Genomic DNA, 10394 nt, shown 5'->3' with positions numbered 1-10394 from the left:
ATATAACAAAATTATTGGTATTTGACTAAGACGTTATGTGATCTCATGGCTCTTCCTCCTCTCTCTCTCTCTCTCCGCCCCCCCACCGCAGTGGCATGATGATTTAGTCCCCTTGATTTAGTCCCCCCTCTACCACTCACTTCCCGCAGCACTCCGGGAATGTAGGGGGGAGGCAACTCCAAACCTCCGTTTGCTCACCTGAGCAATGGAGAGAGATATTAATAGTCCGGACTTTACCGGGTTGTGGGGAGCACCAGCGGAGGCCATGCGTGTGACGTGGTTAACCAGGTGGTGAGCCCATAATTAGGCCTGTGAAAATAGAAGCCGTGGGTGGGTCCGCTTTCAGAAGAAATCGTGTCTTCAGGTTAAGCGGCTCACCACGGCCTGCGGCCCCGCCAGCCTCTCGGGTCAGCCCCTCCGGGCCGGCGACACGCTCACAACTCATGTGAGTGCGTGGTAGGCGTGATGTGTGAGTGTGTGGCTGCGTGTCTATGTGGGAACGTGTGCGCACACAGATGACCCTCAGCGCGCGTGCGTCCATGCGTGTGTGTGTTGGGTCAGGCGCTGGGAAGTGGACAGGGAGGGCTCCCTGGAAGAGGCGAGCTCCGGGTTGAGTCTTGAGGGATGAGCAGGAGTTCTGCGTGAGGGGTGGGCAGGGGGCAGCATGGTCGGGGTCACCGGACGTGCAGGGTCCCGGGTTGGGGAAGTTGAAGCCAGCGCCTGGCATGAGTGTGAAGGACAGAGGGGCTGGGTGGGCGCACCGGGGGCTGATCTTGGGGGGCCGTGGAGGGCCACAGAAGGCCGTAAGCAGGGGTGGGTGCTCTGGTGTTACAAAGACGGCCTGGCGTCAGGACCCTGCCGCCCTGGCACTTGCTGGCAGACACCGACCAAGAGGTCATACCCCGAGGTGGTTGAGCAAACAGGCTCCGATGTCACACGTCCTGGCTTCAAGCCCCAGACCTACCACTGTGTGACATAGGCAAATGATTTTCTCGGTGCCTCAGTTTCCCCAGCACCCCACCAGTAGGTTAACTGAATACCTGTGCGCCAGGCCCTCGCACGCCACACTGTTCTTCATCCAGTGGAGTTGGCACCGTCACCCCTAGTCGACAGATGAGCAAACTTAGTTGCTGGTTCGGGGAGAAGCCAGGACTCAGCTCCACGTCTGTCCAGCTTGGGTTCAGGCAGGTTAGGCTGCAGGATGGTGACACCTCTGGCCTCTTCCACGATGGCGAAAGACCCAGTCTGAGCTGCCATTAATCAGAGCCTGCCACCGCATGTCTTTACTTCCCCGAGGCTCAGAGAGGGGAAGCAACTTGCCCATCGTCATACAGCAGGAGAGGCAGCCCGTAACCCCCAGGCTCATCTGACCTCCAGACCCATAGCCTTTGGCACAGTCCTTAAAGTAAAGAGACTTTTTAAAAGATTTATTTATTTATTTGAGAGGGGGGTGGTGGGAGCACACCAGCTGGGGGGACGGGCCGAGGAAGAGGGAGAGAATCCCAAGCAGACTCCCCACTGAGCCCAGAGCCCAACTCGGGGCTCGATCTCACGACCCTGACATAGTGACCTGAGCCAAAACCAAGAGTTGGACGCTCAATCGACTGAGCCTCCCGGGAGCCCCAAAGTCAAGAGACGCTACAGATGCGTTGGGCACAATGACAGGGGAGGAAGCTGAGGTCTGGTGGCGGAGGTTCTGCACCTCCCAGCAGGACCCGGCACACAGCAGGTGCCTGCTAAAGGCTCAGGATCTGAGGACCCACTGTGTGCGTGCAGCACCTCGCTGAAAGCCTCACATACGTCATCATCTCATCTGATCCTACCACGATCTCCTGAGTTGGGTGCGATCATCACTCTCATTTTATTGAGGGGACACTGAGGCTCAGGAAGGTTGGGCCCCAGGCCAAGGTTGCACAGGCAGCAATAGCGACAGGCGGATTCTCTATGTCTGGTGCTACGTACCAGGCCTTGTTCACAGCACTTTACACCTCCAGGAGGAGCACATCACCACCTTCGGCATAGATATTATTAATGATGGCATTTTATGGATGAGGAAATTGGGTTTGAGGTTTAATCACTTGCCACATTTGAGCACCTGCTCGGTACCTTGTGTGTAACAGGCTCTGGGGCGCCCACCTCTGGTCTCAGGCTAGTGACCCTCCCCATACCAGCAGCAACTCTCATTTATTTTTTTTTAAGATTTTATTTATTTATGTATTTATTTATTTATGTATTTATTTATGTATTATTTATTTATTTATTTATGAGAGACGCAGAGAGAGAGGCAGAGACACAGGCAGAGGGAGAAGCAGGCTCCCTGTGGGGGAGCCCGATGTGAGACTTGATCCCGGGACCCCAGGATCACGCCCTGAGCCCAAGGCAGACGCTCAACCACCGAGCCACCCAGGTGCCCCTGCATCTCCCATTTAAATGCAACATTGACTCCTGGCCATGGACTAAACAAAATCAGCAATGGTCTCTGAGCTCCTCAGGCCCCAGATGCTGTCCTGGGCCTGACATCTAGCCTTCGTGCTCATTAGAACCCAGATCCCGGCCAGAGCTATACCTGTTGAGCGGACTGCTTTGTCAGGTGGTGAGCAGCCCGTCACTGGGGAATCCAAGCACAGTTGACATGGAGGAACATTCATACTCAGGTGAGAGCACTCTCTGGAGCTGACACTGGCAAAACCAAGTGCCTGACCCCCTACCTTCCACCCGGGGGGAGGAGAGGGGCTCCTGGGCCTTTCTCTGGGAAGAAGGCCCAGCCAGGGGCCAGAGGGAGGTGAGCCCTGACTGGCCTTCTGGGCACAGAGCCAGGCAGGAGAAGGAAGCCGCAGGCCCCTCCCTTCCCTGACTCAACGCCCTCCAACAAGAAAACGGCTTCAGCTGGGGTGCTGGGAGCCCAATAGAATTGGAAGCCAAGTAGAACGGGGACTGAGAACAAGTGGAATTCAGCATGGTGGATCCTCCCAGCCAGGGTGAGGGGAGGGGGCCCGGACCCACGGTGGGGCAACAAGGTAGAGTCTTGGGGGACCCAGGCGTTGGGGTGAGGCCCCAGGGGGTGTGACATCCAGAGAAAAGGCTGCGGGAAGAACTGAACCCTGGGGTCCTCTGTTTGGGGAAGGGGTCCAGGGTGAGGGCCAGTGGTCCAAGGGGAGGGAGGACCCAGCTTTCAGGGCGTGAGGCTGGAGATCTAGCATGGGTGTGTGCGGGGGTAACCGAACCCAAAAATGGGAAGAGGGTCACAGGTGAGAGCTGGGCGGGGGGGGCGGGTCAGCCATCTGATGAGAAGGAGGAGGGAGGGTCTCTGCTCCTGCCCTGGACCTGCCTTTCTGGACACTGGCCCGGCCCCAGGTCGGGCTTGCTGACCACATGGGGCTGGACGGGGCAGAGGAGCAGATGCGGGGATGCGGGGATGGGCAGAGCCAGGGTTGGGGTGCTCACTGGTGGGCGTGATGGAGCAGCCTGCAGGGAAGAGGTGCAGAGGACGCTGGGGTCCACTGAGGCCCGCTGCCTGGGTGTGGGCCCTGGACAGGCTCCCAGGACTTAGGGGCTCCGGGTGCTGGGGGGACGGGCACAGCCAAGCCCAGTCTCAAGCCCTGCACCCCTTGGCGCTCCCCGCAGACCCAGCAGAGTTCCCAAAGTTTTCCAGAAGACGGCGGTGCTGTAGGCCCGGGGTGCAGCTGGCGCTGCTGGGGCTGGTGACTGTCATGCTGTGGGCCGGGCTGCTGACCCTGCTCCTCTTCTGGCGTGAGGACGCCCCCGGGCCCCGTGCGGCCTCCCTCCTGTGTCCCCTCCCAGGAGCCCACTTTCAGACCCTGGGGAGCCCCACATACCCCTTGGAGTCCAATTGTCCCATCACATCTCCCACCTCGTCCCCACCGGTCCCCCCCAAGCCCGTCCTCCCCACCCCATCCAGCACCCCTGTCTCCCACCCTTTCCACACCTCCAAGCCATCCATCCCCAGCTGACAGGTGAGCTGTGGGTGGCGGGGCACCCGGGGGTACCTGGAAACCCGGCTTCTCTCCTCTTCTCTCCTCAGACAGGGACACTGTACAGAATCTGAAACAGCTGGAGGTCGCCGCCGCCCAGAACGGTAAGGATGGGCCGGGGGTCGTGGGGGGCTCTTGTCCTGCTTCTGACCCCTGTGGGACGTGCGAGAAGGGCTGGGCTCCACCGGGAACTAGGGTCAGCCTGCATTGCCCCCTCCCCTGGGGGTGAAAACCCAGGGACTCTGGGGGGCAAGTGGACTCTGAGAAGTGCCTGAGGGAATGCTCTGGAACTGCTCCAGGCCTCGGTTCCCTCAGCTGCGAAATGGGCATCATTTCAGGGTTCTGGGGGCAGAAACCAACTAAGACTTGTGAAGCGCCTAGACCTGCATCATCCCACCAGCCTTCAAGAAATGCCTGCTGCTTTTACGTTTCATTCTGGGGTTGGCAGCAGCGGGTGGGGGGGTTTGGGGTGTGTGCACGTGTTCCTTCTATTCTTGTCTGCATTTTCCTGAGTACTTTCGCCCCAAAAATGAAAAACGAAAGGCTTTAGGCACTGTGACTGTGGGAGGGGGGCCCTGCCCTGGGGAGGGGGTGGCAGGGAGCAGGGAGGGATTCAGGAACCTGCCTTCCTGGCTCCTGAGGCCGCGTCTTCTCTCCTGTCACCCCAGTCTCTCGGGTTTCCAAGGACTTGGAAAGACACAACGGTGACCAGATGGCCCAGAAATCCCAGGGTGAGTGATGTTGGCTTGGGTCTGGGAGGAAAGGGGTGGGGGTGGGGAAACCTGGATTAACTTGTCTGGACCACCCATGAACTGCCAAAGGCTGGATGGGGGAGGGGGAAGGGCTGGGGGGATGGGAGACTGGAGAGGACCCTGAGGACTTGCTTGCCACTGAGCCCCCTCCCCTGCAAACAGCTGCCCAGGTGTCACAGGACATGAAGGAAATCCAAGCTGAACAGAAGAGAATGAAAGCTCAGGGTGAGAGGTTGGGGTGGGGCGGGGGTCCTGGAGCCCCCTGGAGCTGGGATGGACCACGAGGCTGAGGCCTGGGCTCCCGGACTCCCAACCCTGACCCCAGCCCCCCGCCCGCCCCCCATCAGACTCTGAGCTCTCCCAGAACCTGGATGCACTTCGTTCGGACCTGAACAACCTCAAGTCCCAGAGTGAGTCTTGGGAGGGAATGGGGGGTGGGGAGGGAGGGGGGGTGCCGCAATTCTCCGACCACTGTCCCCCACCCAATCACCCAAGGCTTGAACGAGAGAAGCACAGCCTTGCATTCACTGGAGAGACTCCAGGAGGAGGTGGAGAAGCTGTGGATGGAGCTACACGTGTCCAACGGTGAGTCTGTGCCCATGGTGTGTTGGTTCGCGCGTGTGACCACACAGGTGTGAGGTGATGCATATTTGAATGTGATGGGGTGTGCACACGTGACAACGTGGATGGGTGTGTGCTTATGTGTGTGTGGCAGGGTCCGTGGGGGACACACAAGAGTTTGTCTCTGAGGCCAGCTGCTTCCCTCCAGGGACCCGGAGCAGGTGGGGACGGGGGTGCGGGGCGGCTCCAACACTTTTTTCCTCCTCCAGGTAAAAACATTCCCTTTACCAGCTCTGGGTTCTCTTTGCCTCTGTCTCTCCTCTGCCCATCGTGGCTCGGCGGCGAGTCATCAGTATGATGCCATCAGCCGCAGTCCTCCCGGAGGACTATCTGACTCAGCCGGGCAGGGGGGGTGACCTCTGCAGCGATGGGGTGATGCCGGCGGCCAGGGGGGTCAGGGAGGGTGGCCCCACAGGCTGCAGGAAGAGCAGACATTTAATCAGTGTGCCCTGAAACTGGGATAGGAACCTGAGTCTTACTGCCCTGAAGTCCTCCCCACACTCACCCCCACCCTTGATCTTGGGTTTTCTACTTCTGGGAAGCCCCAGCTGCCCCAACTGGCAAAGAGAAGAGGAAGGCTCTGTGCTTGGTGTGATGGAGAGCAGTCCCCCGGGACCCTGTGTGGCTGTGGGAATCCCAGCGAGAAACCTGGCTGCGGTCCCTCCGGGGAGGCGTCGGGATCACATTCACCGCGACGGATGACCTTCCAATTCCCCTCCGGTCCCTGGGGTGGCCTGGGGTCTGAGCCCAGCTCCAGGGCTGTGTCTCGATTGACTACGCCACACCCAGCCAGGGCACCTTCCTCAAAGTTTTCTTTTCTCCCCAAAGATTTAATTTCCTTCTTTCTTTGGGAGAGAGCAAGAGGGGGAGGAGGAGCAGAGGGAGAGGGACAAGCAGACTCCACGCTGAGCGCAGAGCCTGACGCCGGGCTCGATCTCACGACCCTGAGATCTGACCCAAGCAGAAATCGGGAGTCGGACACCTAACCGACTGGACCACCCAGGCACCCCATCAGAATTTTCTTCAAGTGCCCAGAGATACTCTCTGCCTGTTTTAATGCCCCCGCCCCAGAGCCCAGGGCCACGTACTAGTCACTGGCTCATGTGTGAGAAGCACATCCAATTCTGTGTCTTACAGGGGTTATGGACCCCTGGCCCCTTAAAAACTTCCACCGAAGCTCTGGAGCCCTCTCTGCACATCATTCCAAGAAAAATTATTTTTTTTTTAGATTTTATTTATTTATCCATGAGAGACTCAGAGAGAGAGAGAGGGGCAGAGACATAGGAGGAGGGAGAAGCAGGCTCCCTGCAGGGAGCCCGATGTGGGGCTCGATCCCAGGGCCCCAGGACCACGCCCTGAGCCAAAGGCAGCTGCTCAACCACTGAGCCACCCAGGTGCCCCAAGAAAATTATTTTATTTTATTTTTTTTATTTTTTATTTTTTAAAAAAAATCTATTTTAAATCAAGAGTGAGTCAAGCTAGTAACAGTGGGTTTAACCTCCCACTAGGAGCCTTGGGTGGTGGCGACCATGCCGGAGAGTTTCTCAGGGTGGGGGCAAGAGGAGACGGAGACCAAGGTGGCCCTAGGTCGAGGCCGGGAGGACCTAGCCCTCCAGGAACCCCCCTCCTCAACCTCTCCTGATCAATCCCTTCAACTAGACAAAGTCACAGCAATGGTGACTGGGGCTGTTACGGGAGCTGTTGGTGGGGACCGTACACGGGGCAGGTGGCGCTGGCCATCTCGGCCTCAGCGAGTCGGCACGGTGATGAAGCCGTGGCTGGCGCGGTGTTGGGGAAGGTGCTGCTGGCCGTGGTGGCGGCGGCAGTGAGGACCGGTTGCTGGCAATCCGGGATCCCTGTGGTCATGTCGCTGACGGTCGTGGCGTTCATCGCCACGGTGTTGGCGGTTGAGGTGCTTCTGACCGTGAAGGCATCTGCGGTGATGCCAAACCACAACTGGTGGTTGAGGTGCCACCAGCCACGGAGCTGGTGACACGGGGATGCCGATGGTGACTGTTGCGCTGCTGGCCTCTTTGTGAGGATGGAGCTTGGCAGGGGCTGAAGTGCTGCCAGCCAAGAGGTATTTAGGATGACGGTGGCAGCAGCAGACGCTCCGGTCCGGTGGGGGTGTTTGTGGCAATGGTGCCAGCCGTTGAGGCGCTCCTGCCACGGGGCTGCCCCTGCACATCAGCGCCAGAGCTCCGGGGCGGAAGGCAGCCTGCAAGACCTCGTTTGGCTCTGGGTGGGTGTGCTTTCAGCCCGGACCCCAAGGGTGACTCCAGGAGAGACGCTGCCACCTGTTCTGTCTACCATACCCGTGGTGCCAACCACAGTGCCAGCCACGGTGCCAACCACAGTGCCAGCCACGGTGCCAACCACGGTGCCAGCCACAGTGTCCACCACGGTCCCAGCCACGGCACCAGCCACGGCACCAGCCACGGCGCCCGCCACGGTGCCCACCACAGCCGCCCCCCTGAGCCTCTCCTCCACCCCAGGCTCCGAGTGTAACACGTGCCCTGAGAAGTGGCTCAACTTCCAGAGGAAGTGCTACTACTTCGGCGAGGAGCCCAAGAAGTGGATCCAGGCCCGGTTTGCCTGCAGCAAGCTGCAAGGGCGGCTGGCCAGCATCCACAGCCAAGAGGAGCAGGTGCGCCTGGGCCCTGCGCAGAGGGCGGGGCCCGCAGGCTGGGAGGGGGGTGGGGGGCGGCTGTGGATCCCCAGCTGGACCTCCTGCATGGTGGGAGGGCCCCGGGCACAGCTCCCCCAGCCCTTCCAGTCCCGTCCTGCTCCCCAGGACTTCCTGGCCAGGTATGCCAACAAGAAGGGCACCTGGATTGGCCTCCGGGACCTGGACAGAGAGGGGGAGTTTATCTGGATGGACGAGAACCCCCTGAACTATAGGTGAGGAGGGGGGGCGTAGGGGGAGGGGGTGCCTCTCTGCAATGGTGGGCTTCGAGGGCAGAGCCAGGTGGGGGCGAGGGGACGCAGGGAGTTGGGATGGGGATCCAGGATGGGGATCCAGGGATGGGGTGGGAGGGCCCAGCCGTCTAGGCCGAAGGCAGTGGGGCTCCTTCCCCCTACTCCGTCCTCTGACCTGAAGCCTTCTGCTCCAGCAACTGGCGGCCCGGGGAGCCCAACAACGGGGGCCAGGGCGAGGACTGCGTGATGATGCAGGGCTCGGGGCAGTGGAATGACGCCTTCTGCGGCAGCTCGCTGGACGGCTGGGTGTGTGACCGGCTGGCCACGTGCTGACTGCCCACCGGCCGCCTCGGCACCCCGGGGTTCGCTGGGATGTGCTCCGAGACACACACCCCGACGGCCCCCTGCCCGCCCTGCCAGGTGCACCGCCTCCGTCGCTCCCCAGGTACAGCCAGGCCCCCCTGCAGGGCTCTGAGGACCCTCCACCATTTGGGGTTAAGGTCCCGGCAACACTTCCTTGCGCCCAAATGGGAGAAGGGCTGTTGACACACCCCAGCTCCTGCCAATCCCCAGAGGGCCCGTCCCTTGCTCCTCAGCCCAGCCCGGCTGGCTGTCACCGCGTCCCTGCCTTCAAGCGCTCGGAGTACCCACCTCAGAACTTTCCGGGGAGCAGTGGTGGATGCCTCAGACTCCTGGGTGGGGCCCACCCACCTTCTGCTGGAGTCAGGAGTCAACCACACCCCCACCCCAGCCCCGGCCTCCCTAGATGCAGCCTCGGGGTCCTACCCCCCAGCCAGGCTCCCCAGCCAGCCCATGTCGATAAAATGGGGCGAGGATGGCCCCCTCTCAGGGGCCTCGCTGGCTCTGGTCTCCAGATATGGGAGCTGGGAGCTCCAGAACCTGGTGCCTGAGGCCACCTCTGAGTTTCCAGAACAACTGAAGCGGTATTTGTACTTCGCCACCTTTATCCAGCGACCCCCCCCCCCCCCGCCACTTTATTTCAAGAAGCATTTACTAGACAGGGCTGGAGAGGAAGACTCTGGGGTCTGATACAGCAGAGAACACCCTTAGACCCTCAAGAATATCGCAGGCCACCCCAATTCCTGGCAAAAGCAGAAGGAACCAGAGATGTGCTCGTGATACTCAGGCCCCTTGGAGGGGAATCCACGAGGAGGGGCCCACACTGGACCGCGCGGGACCCGGGAGTCACGGGCCAGGCCAGGGGGCTGGGGAGGGCGCCGCAGTGGCACCTAGGAGTCCTGCGGCCAGGGAGGGGCGGGGGCAGGGCTAGTCCTAGGTCCCCTGTTGTCTACCCCCTGCTCACCCCGTTTGTGCCTCCTCCAGTCGCCCCACCCTGAACTCTGGGCCAGAGTAGAACTGTCTCCCTGAGCTCTCTAAAGGGGACTCCCGGCCCCGCCCTGCCACCCAGACCACATTGGGGTCACAAGCAGCACCTGTTTCCCTCCCTGCCCCCTCCGAATCTTCAGGGAAAGCCTTGTGCACAATCTGCCCACTTCCCACCGCCTCCGGCAACCGCTTTGGAGTAGCCCCCATCCCAGCCTGCCTCAGTCTCCTTCTTCACCGCCCCACACCTTCCAGAAGTTTCCTTCTGCCTCTGAGGGGAAAACAAAAACAAACCCAGAGTCTCATAGGGAGCTTTGCAATGGCAGATCCCCTGCGACTTGCCTTGTCTCCCCAGCTTCACCTCCGCTCTCTCCTCCGCCAGCCCCAGCCTCCTCTCTGGCCCTTCCACATGGAGGCTTGCTCCTGCCCCAGGGCCTTTGCACATGTCCCTCCCCCCACTCGCTCCTCAGTGAGGGCTATCCTGGGCTCCTCCCCCCTCTCGTTTAAAACTGCACCCCGACTCCAGATCCCTTTTATGCTGCCCTACTTGATCGCCTTGGACTCTTCCCCTTCTGAGAAAATGTATCATCCACCGCTCTGTGTGTTCCGTCCCCCTGGGGCTTGAATGTGAGCCTCGAGGAGGGAGCTTTTGTTTTGCTCTGGGACGACAGCGCCTGACACATAGTAGGTGTTCAATAAAGAGCTGCCGAAAAATGAACACGTCTCCACGAGCAAATGACCTCTTCTCCCAGAACCCGCTTCATGG

The 10394-nt window shown here is 60.4% G+C and overlaps 1 protein-coding gene across 4 annotated transcripts; it reads left to right on the top strand.

The window, feature by feature from the left end:
• The first annotated feature begins 295 nt into the window (after positions 1-295).
• Positions 296-10346, top strand: FCER2 (Fc epsilon receptor II). 4 transcript variants are annotated; one of them, XM_072787471.1, is made up of 11 exons: positions 296-445; positions 2541-2654; positions 3625-3750; positions 4043-4096; positions 4661-4723; positions 4907-4969; positions 5092-5154; positions 5240-5329; positions 7624-8012; positions 8160-8266; positions 8479-10346. In XM_072787471.1, exons 2-11 carry the CDS (start codon positions 2633-2635, stop codon positions 8615-8617), a joined length of 1116 nt encoding a protein of 371 aa, XP_072643572.1. In that variant the 5' UTR covers positions 296-445; positions 2541-2632; the 3' UTR covers positions 8618-10346. The 4 variants fall into 4 exon arrangements, with proteins under 4 accessions (XP_072643572.1, XP_072643573.1, XP_072643571.1 ...); XM_072787472.1 differs by lacking the exons at positions 296-445; positions 2541-2654 and adding an exon at positions 2821-2978; XM_072787470.1 differs by lacking the exons at positions 296-445; positions 2541-2654 and adding an exon at positions 2844-3017.
• The last annotated feature ends 48 nt before the right edge of the window (positions 10347-10394 follow it).

The sequence above is a fragment of the Canis lupus genome, chromosome 19 (assembly GCF_048164855.1).
Source record: "Canis lupus baileyi chromosome 19, mCanLup2.hap1, whole genome shotgun sequence".
NCBI classification, from domain to species: Eukaryota; Metazoa; Chordata; class Mammalia; order Carnivora; family Canidae; genus Canis; species Canis lupus.
This window is presented reverse-complemented; position numbering and strand designations above follow the sequence as displayed.